Source organism: Xiphophorus hellerii, chromosome 9 (assembly GCF_003331165.1).
Source record: "Xiphophorus hellerii strain 12219 chromosome 9, Xiphophorus_hellerii-4.1, whole genome shotgun sequence".
Classification (NCBI taxonomy): domain Eukaryota; kingdom Metazoa; phylum Chordata; class Actinopteri; order Cyprinodontiformes; family Poeciliidae; genus Xiphophorus; species Xiphophorus hellerii.
This window is the reverse complement of record NC_045680.1, coordinates 1,501,567-1,524,384: the sequence shown is the minus strand read 5'-3', so window position 1 is coordinate 1,524,384 and position 22,818 is coordinate 1,501,567. Positions and strand designations below refer to the sequence as shown.

Below are 22,818 nucleotides of genomic sequence, written 5' to 3'. Positions count from 1 at the left end.
CATTTTCAAGGCAGCAGGTGGACTTTCACTTTCAAGTTAAACCACTTTCAGATGTTTTACAGTGTATTGCCGCACGTTACAGTACGTTGCATTTCCAGCTTGTAATTTGGAGAATGTGATATAACAGACGTCATGTCACACACTTACGCTTGGCATCAACATTTTTAAAACCTACCAACAATGACAAAGACTAATATGAGCTCTTAAAGCTGCAATATATGACTTTTATAGAAAGTATATTTTTTACACATTTTTTAAAACTGTCACTTTGTCCTGACTGTGTAATAGGAGACATAGAATCTGTGAAAATATTTATCCTTAACATTTATTTCTTTGCAATTAGATTGGGGAAAACCAATCTGTTCCACAGTTTAACTTGTCACATGCCTTCGAGACAATACACAGAACAAACCTGACCCACCTCTACTGGCAGCTCACCTGTCAGACACTCAATAGGGCAAATTAACCCATGAGTGTCCACTGTGTGAAACCGATTCTTATTAATGTAAAAAACTTGTAGGGGGGGCCCCCCACAAGATGCTGCCCTGGGCGGTTGCCCATGTCGCCCAAGGCAGCTACTGATTAAAAGAGTTACATACTGCAGCTGTAATATGAAACAACCATTTCTGTTTAAAATGCATTTCTTGCTGGTTTGTGTCTCATGTAATCTTCCAAAAGGACTGCTGACAAGTACAATGCACTAAACTGGCAAAGATATGTAATTTCAGCAAAGTGTTCTAAGTAAGAAAAAGAACCAAAAAAACAGTAAAAACTGGCTAAATAAAAGACCTGGCCGTTCAAAATGCACTTTTGAACCATTGAGCTGTCAGTTCCATCTGCTGTGTTAGATCTAAATGATTCAAACTGTCACATAAGCACAATCGTTCTTCGAAAACGAGGAGGCTGCAAATGATCCACTTATAGCCCACGAAAAGACGGCTAACTTTTATGTCTTAGTTTTACTTTATAACACAGAGTTTGAGTTATCCAGCCAATAACTCATTGGTATGGCTTTTTAAACAGCACAAAAATATACCAATCTGGTCAAAACGCTTGTTCTTTCTGCTACGGTCACATAAAATACGGTTTCTTCTGCTAAAAATACAAACTTTTCCCCTCTAGATCTCTTCTCAGTGCATCTAAAATAAAAAGAGTTTGGCTCAGAAATAGAAATTTATTTGCTCTTTCATGCATAGCTTTGTTAAATGACATCTATTAAGTTAAGATTAATAATAAAAAATATGCTTTAGATAATAACAGAAGACCATTAAGCAGTGTTAGCATACATTTAGCAAAGGTTAATGCCTTGATGATGTTGTTAAGTCACTGCTGAATGAAATGGCGAGATCTGTGTCATTCACTCCGAGTACCAAATGGATCACATTTCCCAGCCCAAAAAGATAGACGTCTGTCTAACACAAAATATAGTCTGTGGAGTCTAAAAAAAAGCTCAAGCCATCATTTACATTTAAATCTGAATATTGATGCTTCAGAGTTATTCCAGAAATATTCTTAATAGGATTTTTTTCCATCAGGAATTTTCCTATTGTTTAAATTTTAAATAGTTTGGAGGAAATTTTGGTGATATGTTTAAATTAGATAACAAATAATGTAAAAAAAAAAAAAAAAGACTGGAAGTAAATTGTTTTCTATCACATAACATTTCTGTAAAACATGAAAAAGTTTTAGATAAAAGAAACAAAAAGATACAATTAAAGATTTTATGCCACTATTATCTCTAAGGGATGTTTTTCTTATGTGTGTAATATGAATATTTATTTTAAACAATATTCCAAATTTCCTCTGCTTTGTTCCAGATTATCCAACACCGTTTTAAATATTCTCAGATCTGGAATCTGAAAAAGGAAAATCAATAGTTCAACTGAGATTTTTTATTTCTTTCAAACAGATGGAAGCTTTTACAACAGTAGCAGTGTGTTTTGGAGTTTTGTCATTAAAAAAACTTAGATTGCACTTTGACTAAAGATCAGATTTTGAAAACATGATTGAAATATTGCTATTGAATATTGCAATTTCACCCATTTCCTTGTAATTACTCCCTTTTCTTTTCCATCATTGCAGTGTCAGAAGTCGTCAGTCTCCCTGACCTTTATGAACTTTGTCACTATTTTCTATATTAGTTGCAGTGAAACAAAAACTATTTTTGTTTTACTTATTTTCCTGTTTGACTACTTTGTGTAGACGTGTCGATTTAAGTTTGTTTTCTTTCCTAGACTGGTTCGATCAAATATTAAATGGCACACACCTGATTTAAGATCTTTGCATTTTGTGACTGGTGCTAGATACGGAAGGACTTTATGTTCAGATCTTTGAAAAGCACCCAATTAACTCCAAAATATTATAAATGTACTCTTTGGCACTATTGTATGGAAAAAACAACACTTTTTTGCATTATTGAATCACATAAAAACAAATAACTAACTTAAATAAATAAAATACTCTCTGACCGCACTAAGACACAATGTCTGCACTAAAAATGAGGGCAAATCATTACAAATGTAAAAGAGTTATTTCTTAAGAATGCTTTACACATTATAAAACTGTTCAAATTAAACAACTAAGTGAAATTGTGAAACAGATAAATTTGCATTTTTAGCTCTTCTTTTTACACCATCAAGCTGAAAATAAATTGGCACCACTCATAACCTGTAACACAAACAATAATTTATTAAAATCTGAGCAACTTGTTACATTTACTTGAGGAATCTTTTTGAAAAAATGTACTTTTAGGAGTAATTTTTACTGTGCTGTTCTTTTTACTTTCACTTGAGTAATTTTATTAAGAAGTATCTCTACTCTTACTTGAGTAAAATTTCTGGATTTTCTACCCACTGAATGAAAAACAAACATGTTTTAACCAAAATTCACCAGACACAGACGAACACCTGCAGTTTTTGTTAAAGTTTTATAAGTTTTATATTGAAAGAAATTGATTTGGAGACATTTCTTCTGCCTGGTTGTGTTTTTTATTTTTTTACTACTTATGTGAATTATTGTCATTTCTCTCCTTAAAATAGCAAAATTTGTACTTAACTTTATATTTTGGTCCATTTGATTATGTAATTTTGTAATATTAAATGATTAGTTACTCAGTACTTGAGTAAACTTTTTCACTTTTACTTGAGTAATTTCTTGAACGGCTACATTTTACTTTTACTTGAGTAAAATATGTTGAAGTAGTTCAACTCTTGGGTACAATTTTTGGGTACTCTGCTACTAAAATATAACATTTAATTCATAATACTCTATATGTAACATGCATGTTGTTTATTTTTTAAAAACAGCATGCGTTAAAAATAATAAATGATTTGAATACTATTTAGTGACTTACCTGTACCGGGTCTTTCTGGCACCAGTTCCACGGGGCCTATCTGGCGCATCATGTAGGCTATCTTCACCTCATGACAGCTGCCTGCATCGGCTGACCTACAGCCAGCTTCCGGGAAAAGTGCAAAACACAACAAAATGACCCGAAACAAGTGCACGTTCTGTATGTCTGCGCGAAACATCGCAACATGTCAGTCGCACGGTGACGTCTGGCCGGTTAATTTGAATTCCTGAGAGTCCCACCGGGTGAGTGTGAGTGAAAACTTCATCTGCAGTCGGTCTGCCCGGAGCCCACTGTCAGACTCCAGTGCCCTCCTCTCTTCCATCTGCTCCCTCCCCCGCTTCTAATTCAATCACGACGTCTTTATGTACAATAAAAATCTAGATCATATCGACTGTACTTATAAACTCTCTCTATATATTTATATATATTCAAATATGTCAAAGCAATGAACGAATAACTAGTCTAATATGAAGTACAACAACGCCATCAGACCACAAAGTGACCATTCGGTTTTTTAAACATTACACAGACTTTTAAACAAACTTACCTCATTTAATTATCAACATTCGTTTGCAAACTATAACTAAGCACCATTGTAATGCAGAATTACAGGAAAGTTTTCCCGTGGAACAATGGCGCCACCTCCTGGGCAGGTGACGTCTAACGCGCTTACGTCATTACTAAACTCGAAATTTGTTCAACTTTCAGTCGCCAAATGGCACTTTCAACAGTTTCTTTAGCTGAAGATCCGTTTTATAAGGTAAGAATTTCTATAAGTAATAATTGTATCTATTTTTTAAACAGGTCAGGAGAGTTTTTCTTAGTTCGTCTATTTCGAAGGTAATGCAGTGTTATAGCTGAAAAAGCGATTCATGCTAGCACCGATAATAATTTAGGAAGAAGACCACGTTTCTAAATTGTATTGCCCTTTCTAGTCCTGAAGGGGCTTTTTAGTAAGGCGTCGAGATAAACAGCTTATAATTTTCGCTGTCCCCGTGTACATTTTGCCGTCCCGGACTTTTTTATTTTTTTACCCAAAAGGGTTTGTTTACAGGTACAAAGTGGATGAAGGAACTAGCTCAATATGTAAAAATTGGAAATAAATTGACCGTGACGCCTGGTGGTCCGAGGGTGTAACATTATTATTCATTTTAACACATAAAGTTGTACACGTGTTTTTTCTCCTGGAAAAAATTACGAGCCAGCCAGGAGTCGAACCTAGAATCTTCTGATCCGTAGTCAGACGCGTTATCCATTGCGCCACTGGCCCTGTACTGATACTCATATCAACTTCCTTAATGAAGTCCAGAACGGAATCTAGTGGGTGTCGTGGGTACAGATTGTTAAATTCTTGGCTTCAAAGTGCCAAAAGTCCTAATAATTTTAGAATTTGTTTTTGTTCGTTTCATTACTACCTTAAGAATGATGCATTAATTGTGCAATTTCATTAATCTAACTCTTAGATAGTGCTGCTTTCTTAGTGTTTCTGATGAACGGAAAGGTTCAGTGAAACAAGTTCTGGAATTCCAACCACATTGATTTGTTGTTAGAAGAAATGGTGGTAGGATGATTGGCGATGAGTACCATTTCTTCGTAAAACGTCGGTAGCATACCCAGTTAGTCCTCGTCAATTGATTAAGAAAAACAAAAAGTCATGCCCCGTGTGAGGCTCGAACTCACGACCTTCAGATTATGAGACTGACGCGCTGCCTACTGCGCCAACGAGGCCTGAAAACGCTATCTTTTGCAACTCAATTTGTGGAGCGGCACATGCAGTATGTGGCGTATGGTTTCGTGGTTTGGTGGCGCAAAAATGCTGTACTCTATAAACAACTTCATAAATATATCCTAAAATGTTAATGTTACTCGTTGATTAAACTTGGTGATCTCATTTACCCTTTTTCATTATTTTACATACGATCCTACAAGAGTCGCCACGACTGATTGTTGTGCCTAACATTCTGATGTTATTTTCGTCCGTCTTTATTTTTCATTTCGTTTCCGTGTTGTTTTCCACGGTCACAAGGAACAGCTGTATAATTGCTGCGGCCCCTTTAACTCCAATCTCCCGCGTTCCCACTTAAGCGGAAACAGAATAGCATTTTTTTTCCCCGCTATATAAGCGCGCCAACAAGGACCGTTCAAGTGGGTCTGTTTGGGTTCATCGGGTTCTGCAGAGCAGGCTGCTGGCTTTTTTTCTGTCATCTCGTTGGGCTTCGATTAAAATGCCGGTGGAAACGTCCACAGCGTCGGGTTCTGGAAGGTAAATTAATCGTTTGTAATTGTTCACTGCCGCCACAACAACACAAAAAATGGCTAGTGCGCTATTAGCTTGTTCCGGCGGTAATGTTTACGGTATGACACGTAGCTGTTTAGTGGAGCGTGTTAATAGTATAGACGTTCTGTTAGGAAGACGATATATTTTTTCTCGGTGAACTGATATTTTGTTCTTAACGCCATCGTCGCTATCACTTAGCACTCTTCGGCTAACTGGCTAGCAGCCACGAGACGCTAACAACAATAAGGCGTCGCCATCGTTTTCTGTTGTGTATGAACTCCACTAAGTCAGCAATAAAGTTTATTGTCTCGGACAATGATTTGTTTTTGGACTCCCGTAGCGCCGAGGAGAAGCCGTGCTCGTCGACAGCTGCAGCAGAAACGTACGTATGGATTCCGCAAACTTTTTTTTGTGCTTCTATGAACTAATCCCTGAATATGAAACCTCTTTCTGTGCACGTCTTCCCTCCTCGCAGCTCCGGTGACGTTATGGAGGAGGCTAAAAAGCTGATCGGCACGGGCAAACGGCATCTGGTGATGGGAGATGTAGTTTCTGCCGTCAATGTCTTCCAGGAAGCCTGCAGCATGCTGTGAGTCTGCATAACAAAACACGTTCAAAGAAATATTTACGCTGAAATTTATATAATATCACCTGGTATTTGGTGCAGCTAATTGCACCAAGTACCACAAGATTTTAGAGTAAGTATTGTTATAATTTCTGTAATTTTCACCCCATTTATTCATCTGCAGGGCTGCAAAGTATGGGGACACAGCAGATGAATGTGGTGAAGCATTCTTCCTATGTGGGAAGTCTCTATTGGAGCTTGCAAGGTTTATTATTATCATTATTACATTTTATTTCATGTTTCTTTTTTTTCCTATACCATATAAACAAAATATACTACAAATATCTAAAGGACTACATTGAACTCTTCTCTGTTTTTTGCACATTTTATGTTTCTAAGCATTTAATCTTAACACTTCTATTTGATTTATCACAATTTTAGAAAAACTTCTTTTTTTCCCCGTTTGTAAGTTGAATGTATTTAATAGGGATACTCTGATATGAAAATCTGACGTTTTTGCAATTTTGACCGATAATTTATACATTTTCCCGACAGTTTCAATGCCTTGAAAATAAAAATAATCTCACGTTTTACTCCTCAGTAATCGGCATTTAACTGAACGCTTGTGGTGCGTTCGGTTAAACGCCCCACAATCTTGCACTGAATCATTTCCACAAACAACAATATGTCAAACACTGGTTACCAATGTTTTTCTTATCGGACTGATAATATGTTGAACTACTAACATGATCCGATAGCAGTGTTGATGGAAATATGTTGCGTGTTTAATGTTACTGTTTTTAAGAGATTGGTTGTTGCTAATCTCAGTAAGTACTTGAAAGGAAAAATGAAATCCACCTCATTATGTTGTTAAGAAGCACAAAATAATTTGATTGTAAAGCGCCAACATGCTGATGCTAATTTCGGACAGATCTGTCCCGTCTTCAAGCACTCTCTAAATTATAATAAAATGTTTCAATACTCAGAAAATTTAAGTCCTAACAGTAAAACTCACATCACAACCAACCTGAGGCTCAGTTACGCTCCTCTCTGCATGGCTTAGTGCACAGGTGTCAAACTCCAGTCCTCATGGGCCGCTGTCCTGCAGTTTTTAGATGTGCCACAGGTACAAAACACTGGAATGAAATGACTTACTGTATTTTCCGCACTATAAGGCGCACCTAAAAACCTTCAGTTTTCTCAAAAACCGACAGTGCGCCTTATAATCCGGCGCCTTAATATTGAGCCACAACAGGTCTCGCAACTACTGTAAACAGCCATAGTTGCTTACCGTAGCTGCTGCTTCTACATTTTCCCCGTAGAAGAAGCGCGCGGTGCATGCTGGGATATATACTACGCGAAGCGTGCCGTTTCATTTCCATTTGTGTGTTTGTGTAAAGACCCCAAAAAGGCTCCTATTAAGAGACACTCTTACGACGCAGAGTTTAAACTCAAGGCGATCAGTCATGCAGTAGAACACGGGAACAGAGCAGCAGTGAGTTGTCAGAACGCTGGTTTGTAATCTATTAATAAAGTTTGACTGACCTATCTGACTGTTTTGTTGACATTCCCTTTAGCGCAGTTCCATCTAATGGATGCATAACATAACCGCAGCCTCTACTATAGCGTCTATTCTATGCGCCTTATAATGTGGTGCGCCTTATATATGAAAAAAGTTTTAAAATAGGCCATTCATTGAAGGTGCGCCTTATAGTGCGGAAAATACGGTAATTACCACCTCCTTGTGTAGATCAGTTCTCCAGAGCCTTAATGACCTAATTATTCAGGTGTGGTGCAGCAGAGGCACATCTAAAAGTTGCAGGACAGCGGCCCTCAAAGACTGGAGTTTGACACCCCTGGCTTAGTGGATGGAGTCTCCATAAATGAAAACAAATTAAACTTATTTGCTGAAATAACTTTTATTTATGACTCTGCTACTCCATCTCTGAATGTCAGCAAGCTTTTGTGCTTTTTGCATGATGTCTTGATCAACTAGTAAACAGATTAAGTAAAGTTTTTGTTACATCCTGGGCTTTTGCTTGTTTTTAGACTTTAAATTAATGGTTTGATGCCTTGAAACATCAAAAAACTGTTTGAATAAAAAAAACATAACTTGCAAGTACATTTTGGTGACGTCTCTTGGTACTACGTGTCTAATTCAATAGTTCTGCCGTTCGTAGTTAACATTTAACTTCTAAATGCTCTTCCTGGTGTACAGTTCTGTAAACAAAAGTTTTGTTTTGAGCTAATCCTGTTTTGTGAACCAGGATGGAGAACGGTGTCCTTGGTAACGCTCTGGAGGGAGTCCCAGAAGAATCTGAGGAAGAGGAGCAGCCCAAAAACCCAAACCTGGAGACTGCAGACAACCTTGACGGTCAGTTTACTTCACCGTCATTTTGATCCATGCAACCTGGCTCAAGTCATTTCTTTAAATTTGAACATTTCTAAAATATTTTTGTAATTTTTCGCAAAGAGTAATCAGGTGTCTGACTTAAACTGATCTTTTCTGTACATTTCTGCTGAGATCATGTCAAGAAATCAAATGTTTGCCACTCTGGTGCAGAAAAAACTAGAGAAGAGCTTCGAAAGCAGGTCTGTGATGCAATGGCAGAGAAGGTAGAGCCGAAAGAGGAGGTGAAAAACGAAAACGCAGAGTCAGAGGAGCCAGTAGACCCTGAGGCAGGAGAAACCTCAGGTGCTGCTGATGTTGGGGAGGAGAAAAGTTCTGTCCAAGCAACCGAAGAGGTCCGAGATGCTTCAGCACAAGCTGTGAATGAAGAAGAGGAAGAGGATGAAGGAATTGAAGAATCAAATGCAGAGGCTGAACAGACTGATGAAACTTCAGAGGGTAGTAGATGTTTAGAGACAAAGCACTGGTGTTTTAAACTTTTTTTTTTTTTTTAACGCTTTACGTCAAAACATCCCACATGGTGAACTGAAGGGAGTCACTGGTGTGCGGCGGGGGAAACTTTTTAGTTTTTTTTAATGGTTTTTATGCTTTTCTAAAAGTTTGAAATTTTATAAATCCTTTAACACTTTTTATTTTTAAACTTCAGATGACGACGACGACGATGAAGACGAGGACAAAGAGAACACACAAGATAATGTGAGCTCCTGTTTAAAGAAACCTGCAATTTCTGGAATATTTTACATGGATAGCAATTATTTAATTTCCTTGTGGGATGAAAGTATTCTTAAATTTTGAAACGCTTTCAGGAAGAGGAGGATGTTGGGAATTTGCAGTTGGCTTGGGAGATGCTTGAGGTGGCCAAAGTCATTTTTAAAAGGCAAGTGTGTTTCATGTGGAAAAGTTAAGGTACATATCTGATTTTTCTCTCTCAATGATTAGTTTAATCCTGTTTTAGTCTTTATTTTGAGAACCTGTTAATAAATTTCTCTTCTCTGCAGAAAGGAAAGCAAAGACGACCAGCTGATGGCAGCACAGGCTTATCTGAAACTGGGTGAAGTCAGTGCAGAAACAGGTAAACTGCAGAACCAAACGGCTCACAGTAGCTTCGTCTGTCTCCACTGCAGGTCTAACGTCTTTTATTTCCAGGTAACTATCCTCAGGCGCTAGAAGACTTCCAGGAGTGTCTGATTATTCAGCTGAAGCTCTTGCCGCCTCACTGTCGCCTGCTGGCCGAGACGCACTACCACGTTGCTACGACGCTGGTCTTCATGGACCAGTACGACCAGGCCATAAAGCACTACAACAGCTCCGTAAAGGTCATCGAGACGCGTCTAGGTACCAACAGTTTATTCGTCTTATTAAACCGTAGCAATAACGAAAATTGTGCCCGAACTTTTCTATTCTCCCAATTAGAAAATGCAAAACTGTCATTGTGAATCATTTCTTTTACCTGAACAAAAATTAATTTTGGGGCTTATTTGACTTTTTTTAGGTTTATGAAACGTTTTTAGTTTATTCCCAGCGATGAAAATTATAATTTTCGTTAAACTTTACTTTATTTCCGAATATAATATAAATGGACGGGTGTACCAAAGGCTTTGTTTTAGTAAAAACTTGCCAGACTTATTTTGATTAGAATAGAATAATAAAAGGCTAATTAAAGAGAAATTCTTTGTTTTGCATAATATTTTTCTAAAATATAATTTACTATGAGCTATTGTTTAAAAATGTATAAGTAATTGTACATTTAAGGATGAGAATGTGAGGTTTAAGTGTCAATGTGGAAATAATTGAAGTTTATCTGGTGTGTGGAGAGTTAAATGGGCAGGAAATTATAAAATCTTGGGTTTCTTTTTCTCCTATTCTTACTTTTTGTCCAAAATAAGTGATAGTTGTTTTTTCTTAGTGTTCTCAAATTTTTCCTTCAATTTCTTTTTCTACATATCTGTTTCTGCCATGTAGAAAACTATAACACTACATTAACAATTGATTTCATGTAATAGTTGAAGAATTTTTCCTTAAATGTTTAAAAAAAACATACCATGATCATCTGCATGTGTACAGGGCCTAAGTGTTGTAGTTTTTCAACTTTAGCAGATTAAACTTCCTCATTGTCTGGAGAATTAGCACCTCTCTCATTCTGAAGCTAACTTTAGCTTCATTATATCATGTTTTTTGCAGCCATGCTCCAGGAGGTCATTGACGCAGCGGCTGGAGATGACGGTGCTGCAGAGGAGAAAAGTGAGCTGGAAGAACTCAGACAGCTTCTTCCTGAAATCAGGGAAAAAGTGGAAGACGCCAAGGAGAGCCAGAGGACGGCCAGTGCTGCCTCCCAGGCAATCCAGCAGACACTGGTGAGTAAACCCATACTGGTCATGAATCAACAGAGATGGATGTACAGAGGAAGGTTGGTGCTAAACTAATCTCTTGCAGGGAGCTCCCTCTACGTCATCAACATTCTCCTGTGAAAATGGCGGCCCGTCATCCTCTACTGCTTTTGCATCGACCAGTCGGGTAAAGCTTCACCGCCTGCGTTTCCATTAATAAAAATACACAAATTATAATTATGGGAATAAACGCAGCAATTTTGAGAAAAAAAACCACACTTTTTTTTTTTGTTAGGTTTTAGCGGCGGGATGAGATTTTTCAGGCATATCGAAATAATGTAGTTCACAAAACTGTAATGGAAACGAGTCATGTGACCAAGAACTGGATGTTACTACTGGCAGAAACCACGAAGAAGACAGCAAGAAGTAGTTGGAGTATCATGGCTCGTCATGTTTTTAATGATTTATCATGTCTTATTTTTAGTTTTATTTCATATAGTTCGAACACTGCAATTGCAAAATTGCGTTTTAGCAGAAAGTGGACAAATTTGTATACATTTATAATGGAAGCACAACTTTTTCTGACTGGAGCTCTTATTAAACTGTCTTTGAGCCTGAAGCAATCATAACTACTTTTCACTTTTAGATTCCAGTGAAAACCTCTGAAAGTGCTTTGTCTTCCAAAGCCGTGTCGGATATCTCTCACCTCGTTAGGAAAAAGGTAAAACTTTAAATCTGTAATTCAACTGTTTTTTTTTGTTTGTTTTTTTGTCTTTTGTTGTTTTTTTTCTCTTCCTCAAAACAGATTTTTATTTTTTGGTGGAGAAAAGTGTAATCATGATTGCCTGCTTTGTGTTTCTGGTTTGTGGTCATGTCGCTGTTGGAGACCAGTAGGGGTTTAATCATTGGGTTGTTTAGGTGTGATCTAGCTTTTATTTGGCTTGTTGCATGTCTTGGTGTTTGTGTTGTGGCAGGACTTTGTGCTAGAAGCTGAAACTTGCTTTGTGTGCATGAATAAATGGTGTGATTGGCTGCTGCTTCCATTTAAATCAACCTGATTGGTTGTTTTCCGTCAATTGCTGCTGTGTTCAGAAGCTTTCGGTCTCCATTTGTCTGTCCAGAGGAAACCTGAAGAGGAGAGCCCAGTAAAGGACACAGATGCTAAGCAACTGAAACAGGAAGCCACAGTTAATGGCAGCGGTGACTCTAGTGCCAGCAACAGCAGTGAAACCCAGGAAGGAAAATCAAAGGAGGCGAGTGATAGGCCCGTCTTACCATGTCTACTAAACTCAGGAACGTGTAGCGGTTCTGCTAATCTGTGCAGTTGGATTTCTAGAGTTAATATTTGCTTCTGGTGGGATTCCCGGCTTCTTGAAGGCATGAAATGGTTTTTGAAATCCCAATTAGGTCGAAATTGTATGTCATATTTATGCCATTCAGAATAGATGGCTGTCTTGGTTTCTTTCTTTTTAAGGTATGCTATACTCAGATGTGTCTTGGTGCGCATAATTGTGACATCAGCTATACCTAAGCCTGTCACAATAAATCAATTAATTGCACAATAAATTAAAACAATCTCAATTTATCATTTTTTTCTCTCCTTCTACCCAATTTGATCTTCAGGTTGATGCATTGGTCTCAACTTGCCTTTATTTGAAGGAAAACTTTTGTTTACAGAATCTTCATAATTAATTTTATTTGTTTGGTATATTTAAAATATTTTCCAGTTCCAGTGTTTAAATGTTCATTGAACTTTTGAGAATGTTTTCTTGCATTATGACCATTACTTGAACACCTGAGTGAAGTTGGCCCCCCACCTTCTTCAAATTAGGCAAAATTGGTGTAAAACGTTTATACAGCAAAAATGTAAGTTTGTGCTGCTATGATTTTTTTTTTTAAAGCTATTAAGAAATGGTCATTTGGAAATGGAAACATTCCTTTATCTTTAAAATGATAGCAGCACAAAAATTTGACACACATTTTGATTTCATAAAATTGGGTGGGCTGGTTGACCTTTTAAACTTTTATTAATATCTTCAAATGTAGTCGAATTGACTGACCTAGTGAAGGTGGGGATGAACCAGCTTCACTCGGGTCTTAAATGGCCTCAAAACAACAATTTTATCTCGATAACTTCTGGTACAATTTATCGTTCAGCAAAATTGGCTAGCTCCATCTAAACAGGTTATCAATAACCTATAAGACTTTGTCACTCTTCAGTAAAGTTTACCTATTAAGCTCAACTAGCAGCCACCTGACCTTTGACCTTTGCTTGTTTCCTCCAGTCTGCCGCTGTAGAGTCTTCCTCATGACCGCCTTGATCCTCTTCATCACTCTGAAACCAGCACAGCATGCCTCTCCAGCTCCTCACATCCAGTACTCTTGTTTCTGTAAATAAAACTCATTTTCATGGATTTGTCCAAGTTTTTGTATACTTGTGGTAAAAAAAAAATAAAGAATTTGCAGATGTAAATGTGACTTTGCTTTTCTGTGTGCATGTTCAGCTGCAACAAAGCAAATTTCCTCAAAGAATTATTAAAACAATAATTGTAAATCTGGCAATTATAAAGGATTTATTTGCTGCAATATATCACTTGTATTGAATATGCATTTCTGGACAAAGATTAGTAATGCAGTTTATGGATTAATGAAGAAAAACGTTAAAAAAAACCATGTAGGAGGTTTGGGGAGATGAGAAACTAAATTCAGTTAATTTTTAAAGAACATTCATCTCCTTCATCATGTTGACCTAACCAAGATATTGATACTTTTGTAAAGCATGATATTTAAAGGGGTGGAACTAAAATCGCTTGGTAAATAAGAAAATGATTTTTTTTGTGTTTTAAAGTTTCGTTTATGTGGAGGAAGAGGACAGCCAAACAGTTTTCACCTCCATTCCAATTTATTAAAAATATTTATTCTGCTTCAGGAAATGGTTACTTGCTTAGAACATTTTACACAATAAACAAAATTCTAATTGGTTGATGAGGTAACCTGTTTCTGCCCCCTGTTGACGCAGTTATATTATCAATTCAGATAATTAGTGGACATTTTTCAGAGAAATGAACCGAGACCAGGACTCCCTGTACTCATAAGTATTCACAACATCAACATGAGCTGCATCTCTGATCAGCAGGATGTTTACAGCTGAAGTATCAAGCTCTATTCTGATGTGAACTTTGACCTCTTAAAACACCCAACAACTCCTTAAAATGTTAAGTTTTTCTCTCCCTAACAGTTGGGGTAACATAAACATCCACTCAATAAAGAGAAAACTGCAGCGTATTGGGGCCATTGCAGAAAGAAAAAGGAAAGGAGTACACTTCCGCCAAGAAACTTTGAGATTAATCTCTAAAAAGTTCTAGACAATTTGAGTTATAAAAGTTTACAATTTGCTAAAAAAAATTGGAAATGTTTTAAATGTCAAAAATTTGCCAGAAGAAAACTGAATTTTTTAATTTAATCAGAAATTCTGCAGAAAAATGTTAACTTTTGAAACTGAAATTTTTATGTTTTCTAGCAATTTTATTTTACTTTTGCAACTCAGAAATGTTCCCCTTTTTTTCCAAAAAATGTATCTGTTTTGTTTTAATTGAGTGATGGTGTATGGCCCCAGACAGACTTCTACTCAAGATACAAACTTTCCCGGCAGTCTGGGCATTTGATTTGGATGGAGACTTTCTAGCTTCAATTAGGACAAAACAAGTAAAATCTTCTTACAATAGAAAATATTGGCTGTACTACAAATGATTTCTTTTTTTTCTTTTCAAGAACCAGTAAATTTAACTCTAAAGCAAACTTTGCTTCAAATCTGCTTTTTATTCATTTAATAAACTTGGAAAAATACAGGAAGCATTTTCAAAGAAAGTGACCTAAATCCTGATTTTATTCATCAGAATTGATTAAATTTAGTTGTTTTTTTTCCCCCTCAATTGATATATAGAAAATTAGCTAAATTATTTCACTAGAGTTAATTTTTGGATCTAGAATAATTTACATATCCTTTATGTATTTGTTTAGTTTAAATATTGCATGTTTAGTTTATTGTTGAGAGGGTAAAAAAAGCATTTTTTGACCCATCAACCAGAACTGAGTTAAATCCAGAAGTAAATATGATTTGAATAGTATGACCTGCATTCTTCTTCTGTACTCTCCTAACATTTTGGAGCATGTATTGGAGACTGTGTGAACAGCACAGGAATAACAAAACACATGACTGATCCTCTGAATCATTTGGTTTGCTTGAAAAATAAAAAGAAGTAGAGAAGCGAGGGATCCCGTTTGAACAGATTACAATCAGAATAATTCAGCAAAACAAAAATGTTTCACAAGCGCTGTTTGCACATACAGTGCAACCCGCCTGTGACATTTAAGCCTCCTTTGTTTCCAGAGGATGAAGGAGAACGTTTGACAGTCGGAAGCAGCTTGCAGCATTTGTTCCTCAGCATCTCCCTCTTCTGCTCCAGCTGCTGATTTATCGTATCTATCAGGGCAGAGTTGGCTCATATGGAACGTCGCCAATTCTCCCCGAATCGCTCGCTGTGACCCAGCTGATGCCCGCTTGCCTTAAGAATGCATTTAGAAACGGATTAATTTACGCTCTGATATCTTACAGCGGGTGTAGGAAGATGCTTATATCCTGAAAATGTGCTCTTATTTTCACTGCTTTTGACCAAAATGGCCTCCTACTGTCACTGGGTGATGATTTTTTTGGAAAAGTTGGTTTACAATTTTTTCCCAAAAGCAGAAAAGGAGCATAAAATATGATTTACAGGTCAATCCCTGTTTTTCAGTATAATTCTGTTCTCCTTTTGACTTCCCTATTAATGTTTTCTTGTTGACTTTTGGCAAAAAGGCTTTATGCCAAAATAATGGAATAGATTAGAAGAATTTCAAAAAAATTCTGACTTGAATTTCGAGTGCAGCAAGGTCAGCTTTTCAGTAAAAGTCTCTGGATAAACTTGGTTTTTACTTTTGTTAAGGCTTCGTTATAAAAAGAATACTTTGTGTTGTTCTCTACATGTTCTTGTGTAAGAAAATAAGGTTGGCAACAATTTTTCCCCTGATTACAAATTAAAAGTCTCCATCTGCATGTACAGGCCAAATTTGTATCAGTTTTGAAATGTAGTTGGGGGCCACACGAAGTCAGTCTAAGGGCCAGAAATGGTTCCTGGGCCGCAGTTTGGACTCCCCTGCCTTAAATGAACACGGGTATTTTGGGGGAACACCTGATGTGTGACATCATGGAGGAAAAAATCTAGACACGATATCAGAAAGAATTGTGAAGTCAGGAAGTCTAACGGTTCAGAAGTCAATCCTATCCAATAGTAAGTACATTATGTAAAGTTATGAATTTGTAATATGTTAAAAAATATATATTTTTGGTACGCCTTAAAACAGTAAAGGTTTAGTCTTTGTTAGATATTGTCTTAAGTAGTTAATTTACACAAAGTATTTCACGTGTTTTTAATTAAACTTTTTAATAACGTTAAATCTAACTTAGTATATACTTTAGAACATGACTAAAGTAAACTTGAAAAGACCACCCAAAAAAGCCAACAGAGGAAAACGCACATCTACATTCGGAGCAACTGCGTCAATGAAGTAGCTAAATATGCTAGTGAGGGTTATTTGCGGCCGCTTCTTCAAGTCATCGTTCCTACTTCTCAGTATCTACAGGTTACGGTAAAACAATATTTACACGTTATTGCAGTGACAGTTGGTGTTTCCACATATTTAATAGCCTAAAATCTCTCCCGAAAGCCAGTTAGCGAGTTGCTAACGTGTAAACAAATGGCGGTTCCGGTTTGCGGCGGAAGTCGCGTCCATAATTCGGGCAAAGCCTCATGGGGGCTGGGAACAAGGTGGATTATAAATGTCTGGTTTCAACTGTAAGTTTGTCATGCAGAATATTAGAACTTTGGAGATGTTGAGAGGACAGGAAATATATTTATTTTTATTTATTTTTAAAAATACTTGCCTAAATAACATCTAGAATAAGGTTTTCTTTATTTGTTTTTTGACAAAACATTACTGTTGTGTTCTACAATTCCTTTTGAAAATTTTAAGCTGTAGATGAAATGATGAAATAAGAAAAGACATACACAGTGAAGGCTAAGTGAATTGTCTTGTTTTATGTAACATTCATAATCATCTATTTTATATGATATGCAGTGGCATCCTCATGCCACTGCAGGGTTTTAAATCAGATGTGTATTTTACAATATTTTAAACACAGCACGTTTAAAGCTGCGTTTTCTAACTTTTATTTTTAAAAATTTCTTTTACATATTTGTTAAAATTGTTACCATGTTGTGACAGTATGAGATAATCTGAGAAAAAAATCAAGCTTCTCCCTGAGCTGCTATAGCCATCTGAAGAAATGCACCGCTCCCAGTCAAAAACAAGCAATTAGAGCAAGGAGGAGGAGCTTAGCACCGTCAATCATCCATATGAAGGTGCTGCTAAATATGCTAATGGCAGAGAAACAACAAGAAAATCATTTATCCGCCATCATCAGGGGTCATGCTAACTAGCATTAGTTAGCATTAGTTATATATTTAATACTATACTACTACTACTAAAGATAAGCGCACTTACATCTGTGGAGAAATGTTTGACCTGGAGTTTAATTCAAATTTTTATTTTTGTAAGATTCCAATAAAATACAGTGTCTATGATGGGACAAAACGTGAAAATGTTCAGGTATTTTTCAAAGCACTGTAGTTTGCTTTCTGAAACAATTTCTCCTCCTATTGTAGCCTGATGCCATAATGTTCCTGATTAACACCGAGACGCCGCTCCTCAGAGCTGAAATATTCAACATCTATCCACACTTCTGACAGCCGGAGAGAAAGAGCAAGTTGAGGACTTGAACTCATCTCTCCTCTCTCCCACTTCTCTGCAACATCCACTGCTGACAGTCTGTTGCTAAGCAACTGTAAAATAAAGCAGTGGGCTCTGAAGTCAGAGTGAGAGAAGAGGAAGAGAGTTCACAAGTACTGCAATACACTACTGTTTGTTTAGCTCTCTGCATGATCCCGGCACATCTCTCGGTTCCCATCTGTAGAACCACGATGACTTGTGACTTCTGGTTGTCGGACGGCCAGCCAATCAGGGCCGGCTGCGAGGCGGGCTCATCGGTTCCCTAGGCTACCTGTGTGATTGACGTTCAGCCTCCTGCAGCGGAGCACGCGGCGGTGTATCACTGATGCTCCTGCTTCCCCCGAGAGACAGTGGAGAAATCTGGAAGAGAGGAGAGCCGGAGAGAAAACACAAGAGCAAGTGGAATGCTAATTATTTAAAGTCCTTCGGTCTTTTCCTCCTGCTCTCTTTGCTGGAAAGATGAAAGCTGCAGCGCAGGAAGAAGCCGGCTGAAGGGAAGGATTCCCAAAGAAGAGGGATTTGTTGGTAAGAGAAGAATCACAACACTTTCTTTTCTGTTACCTGTCCTTGTCGTCACTGTGGATTACCAGATGGCCTTTTGGCTGTTGTGTTATCTATCTATCTATGTGTGTGTGTGTGTGTGGGTGAGACAGAGAGATTTTCTGCATGCTGCGTGGCTGGAGAATGGGTTTGGTGCTAACCCATGTCCTACATGAAGCTTGTGTTACAGTCTCAGTCATGCCTGTGCTTTAGCTGAGTCAAGGGGAGCTCCCCTATATGAGCATATAGGAGCCAGAAGGATTTAAAGCAGCTCCATCAGTCGGTACACGGATACAGTTACAGCTTAGGCCAGGATTTCTAGGGCTTGTCTACTGTATCTGCATAAGAGGAGGAGTATTAATTACATAACACTTCATTTATACTCTTCTGTCAGTTCTGTGCAGCTTTAAGCTCTCCCTTTTCTTTAGTCCAGAAAAGGTTTTTCTCTACCTGCTATAAATGAAGCAAAAAACTTTACTTTTTGAGTCTGAAGGAATCTAGATATTTTTCTGCAGTGGAGGGCAGAGAACCCAAAAAATGTATAAAAGTATAAGAGTAAAAAGTACTTGGTAAAAAGTAAAGTACTGATCAAATTATCAATAATTTAATATTTAAAAATTACATAAACAGACAGACCAAAATATAAAGTTAAAGTGGAATACAAAATATAAAGTGGAAATTTTTGCATTTTAAGGACCAAAGTGACAATAATTCATATAAACAACAAAAAATAACAAAATCGGACAAAAGAAAATTTTTCCAAATCAGTTTTCTCCAATAAAAAACTTATGAAACTTTAACCAAAACTGCAGGTTTGTGTCTGAGTCTGTTGAATTTTGGTTAAAACATGTTTGTTTTATATTCAGTGGGTAGAAAATCCAGAAATTTTACTCAAGTAAGAGTGAAAATACTCTTAAAAGTGCATTTTTTTCAAAAAGATTACTCTTTTAAATGTAACTGGTTACTACCCAACTTTGGTACTAAGTAACAGATCAAATTATTAGTCATTTAATATTTAAAAATTACCTCGTCAGCCTGACCAAAATATAAAGTTAATTGGAAATTTTGGTATTTTAAGGATGGAAATGACATAATTCATATAAGTAGCCAAAAAAAAAAATCAGCCTAAAGGAGATTTTCCAAATCAGTTTCTTTCAATAAAAAAACTTTACGCAAGTAATGGCAGCGATACTTCATAATGAAATAAAAATACTCCTAAAAGTGCTTTTTTTTTAAAAGCAGTTACTCAAGTTAATGTAATTGAGTAAATGTAGCTAGTTACTTCCCGGCTCTGTCTTTCTAGCGGTATGTTTTTGAATCCCATTGGAGTGTGTGTCAGCGAAGCGGCACCAGGAGTCGCTGAAACCTCCATTAGCTACTTCGGGTCAGGCGACAGCCGGCCCCTCTTTGCCCTCAGGCCTCGGCACCATCAGGGAGTTCACTTTCTGCTTGGCTGCTCTCACGCCAAAAGTCTGCTTTCTGACCACCTGAGGACAGCTCACATGCTTTTAGACAAGGTGTGAAAACTTTTAGCACCCTGAAGGTTTTTTTTTATTACCTTTTCCCCTAAATTTTCTGAATGTAAGGTTCTTCAACTTCTTTCACTCTGGCTTTTGTCCGTTTAGAAATTCATGAGAGACGTTAGTTTTCCGCCACACATATAAATAAAAATAGAAGAGTGAATGTAAAAGTCTGCATGATTTCTTTAGCTCTACTAAAGCTCCAAAGACGTTTGGCTGAGAAACAAGCCCACACCATTACAGATCTTCTACCGTACCAAACAGTTGGGCGTCACCAAACACATCTGGACAAGTTGCAGCCAAAAAGCTACAACCTCAAATTCAAAGCAAATTCAGAATCAAAAATGCTTTATTAATCCCAAAGGGAAATGAAATGATGTTGTAGCTCATTAATTATTCAAAGATTTATTGAAGATGGTGATGGTTGTTGGCAGGAAAGATCTCTACAACCACTCCAGTTAAAATCACGATGACATCACAGAGCTGTGCAAAATTTGCATTTTGCATGTTTCTGTACTTTCATTTGGGTTTCTGCTAATTCTAAAATCAACCCAAGTTCTTAAAAAAAACAACCCAGCTGATTTTTGAAAGATGTTTTACTATTTTTGGTGTCTGGAAAATGAGTCATTTAAAAAACCTTCTGAATATAAATTGACAAATCAGCAGGCAATGCCTCTCACCTGGCAACCCAAGCAAAGCTGGTTGGTTTTACCGCTGTACAATGGCTGCTGGGAAAGACAAGTGTTTTGTTGTCGTCTTACAATGCAGAAATCTTTTATTGGTTGGGCGGCTGGATCAACTTCTGCTTTTCAAAGATGTACGGTTGTATAACTGCACATCTATTTTGCAGCCATTTCCCAGCAGCAGCTTATTTGGATTTAAAGTGACAGGACGTCCTAAAAAGCTAATTCTGAAAAGAGCTAAGAAATAACTCAAAATCTCATTATCTGTGAATGATTTTGTGCAAAGAAATGTTTCAAACATGTTGGTTGTACCTCTTGGACCTTTAGTATAACTATATTCATTTATATTTTTGACTACTTCTGCAGTTGTTACGGCTTTCTTTGCTGTTGTTCTTTACTAAAAACTTTGGAGATTTTATTGCCATTGTTGCCATCCTCTTCACTGTGCATGTTGTGAAAATATCCAGCATTGTTGAGCACAATTTCAGTCATGCTAAACCTTTCAGCTGTTGCTCTGGTCAAGTTTAAGCTAGCAGCTGTGTTTTTAAACTAATTTCTTACGAATGAAGATCACGTCTGAATGACATGTTTTCTCTTCTTTTCCACTTTGGGCCTTTTCATGGAATAGAAATAAGATAAAAGTTTCCAGATGCTGATTAACATTCAGACAGAAAAGTATTGATAATAACTGTTGGTGATTTTGTTAAAAACACTAAAAATGGATTTTCCCCACAGTTTTCAATAAATACACTCACATTACAGCATCAAATTTTGATTCTGAATTTTACCAAAATTTACTAAAAGTCCTCAATCATTTCTCCATCAAAAATCTTCAAAATCTATTTAAGATAGCATTAACGCAGCTAATAAATCCATGTTTAAACAGTCGGTCGGTATAAACGTTCTTATTTTTGAAAAATGAAGATCTTCCTGTGCAGATAGAAACACCTCCTACAGCGTGGAGACATTTCTATTTTAGCCATCTTCATATCTGACTCACGCTGTTCATAAAGCTCTTCTCCATCTCGTTTCAGCAACATGGCAGCTCAGCAGGGTTTCCAGTTTATTTCAGCTACGTAGCTGTTTGGTTTGGTTTCCGGTTTTATTTCCGTTTATCTGGGATCTTACTGTACATTCAGATCCTATCTGCATAATCTGTGCAATCAATCCATCGGTTACCAGCTCTGTTAGAGTCTGCAGGCTTCCTGTTTGCTATCTGTGAGAGCTAATTAGGTATTCCATAGTGTTTCAGGAGCTGCATGTTGGAGGTGTTGGAGCTGCTGCCTGTTTGCTTGCCTGCGTAGGAGGAAACATCTCATCTTCTGAATCTCTCTGTCTACTACACATATGAACTTTTAGGGAGTCGTTTGTGCTTCCTTAGAACAGGAAAGTAAGAGGAGATGAGTCGAAGATGGAAGGACATGAGTCGGATTTGAGCCTGCGTGATTTTTACCTCGGCCCACGGATTCGCTGGGATGCCCCTCAGCCGAGAGAAACAGTAACGCAGGTAATCCGGCGATTATGCCCTGAGCCCCGGTAAACCGCAGAGTACTTCCACAGCAGAGCTGAGGGATTGGCCGGACTCAGTCATGTTTTAGTAAGCCTGTTAAATCACACGATGACAGTGTGTCAGTGACTGAGTGTAAGTGCCAACGTGGGAACAGGAGGTGCAAATATCTTTCTATCTTGTGGTCAGTTTATAATGCATCACTCATAAATCTGATATATACAGTAGCTCTAAAGGTTTACACAACCCTCTAACTATGCCTGGGTTTTAACACTTTAGAGCTTCTTCCACTTATAATGAGACATTTAAACTGTTAATCTGAAAACAAGAGAGGTGCAACAACCTGCTGCACATCCTAAAATTTGACTTTGGTAGGAGTTTGTCAACAGCAATTATCTTGCTTTAGTAATGTAGCTTCTGCAAGTATCTCAAATTGTGAGGACATTTTGTCTGCAGGGTTCTTCAGGTCAGATTTAGGGTAAGCCATTTTGACAGTATTATATGAGACAGATAATCTGTGAAAAAATTTAAGCTCCTCTGCCTTCTTCCAGTGCTAACTAGAAACAACCAATCAGAGCCTGGAGGAGGGTCTTAGTGCTGTCAATCCCCCTCCTAGTGGCGGTGCTCACCCCCCCTTTGCTCTCTGCTAGGCTGCAGATAACAGAGCCTATCTTGAAAGCTAAGGCTAGTTAGCACAAATGAAGTTATTTCTGCAAAATTAGCACGTTTAGCAGTGAGTACACAAGAGTGT

The 22,818-nt window shown here is 37.4% G+C and overlaps 3 protein-coding genes and 2 non-coding genes across 8 annotated transcripts in view; 2 read left to right on the top strand and 3 right to left on the bottom strand.

The window, feature by feature from the left end:
• LOC116726366 (glypican-5-like) overlaps positions 1-3,684 on the bottom strand; it is a 63,829-nt gene extending 60,145 nt beyond the window's left edge. The window contains exon 1 of the mRNA XM_032573066.1: positions 3,353-3,684. Coding sequence (XP_032428957.1) covers positions 3,353-3,530 — 178 coding nt within the window. The 5' untranslated portion in view covers positions 3,531-3,684. The remainder of the gene's footprint in view (positions 1-3,352) is intronic.
• Positions 3,685-4,549: 865 nt separating this feature from the next.
• On the bottom strand, positions 4,550-4,622 carry trnar-acg (transfer RNA arginine (anticodon ACG)). Its single transcript has one exon. It is a non-coding gene; the product is annotated as a tRNA-Arg (tRNA).
• A 385-nt stretch (positions 4,623-5,007) lies between these two features.
• On the bottom strand, positions 5,008-5,080 carry trnam-cau (transfer RNA methionine (anticodon CAU)). Its single transcript has one exon. It is a non-coding gene; the product is annotated as a tRNA-Met (tRNA).
• A 367-nt stretch (positions 5,081-5,447) lies between these two features.
• Positions 5,448-13,405, top strand: LOC116726412 (histone-binding protein N1/N2-like). 4 transcript variants are annotated; one of them, XM_032573128.1, is made up of 14 exons: positions 5,450-5,615; positions 5,971-6,012; positions 6,106-6,219; positions 6,380-6,460; positions 8,463-8,565; positions 9,251-9,301; positions 9,412-9,482; positions 9,604-9,677; positions 9,752-9,940; positions 10,787-10,959; positions 11,039-11,119; positions 11,579-11,653; positions 12,054-12,185; positions 13,218-13,405. In XM_032573128.1, the coding sequence occupies exons 1-14, from the start codon at positions 5,578-5,580 to the stop codon at positions 13,242-13,244; spliced, it is 1,251 nt and encodes a 416-aa protein (XP_032429019.1). In that variant the 5' UTR covers positions 5,450-5,577; the 3' UTR covers positions 13,245-13,405. The 4 variants fall into 4 exon arrangements, with proteins under 4 accessions (XP_032429020.1, XP_032429019.1, XP_032429018.1 ...); XM_032573127.1 differs by having other exon boundaries at positions 8,463-8,569; positions 9,252-9,301; XM_032573129.1 differs by lacking the exon at positions 12,054-12,185 and having other exon boundaries at positions 5,448-5,615; positions 8,463-8,569; positions 9,252-9,301.
• Positions 13,406-17,848: 4,443 nt separating this feature from the next.
• The window catches only part of lrrc7 (leucine rich repeat containing 7), a 140,233-nt gene continuing 135,263 nt past the window's right edge, over positions 17,849-22,818 (top strand). The window contains exon 1 of the mRNA XM_032572759.1: positions 17,849-18,342. The gene's annotated coding sequence lies outside the window, so the exon portion shown is untranslated. The remainder of the gene's footprint in view (positions 18,343-22,818) is intronic.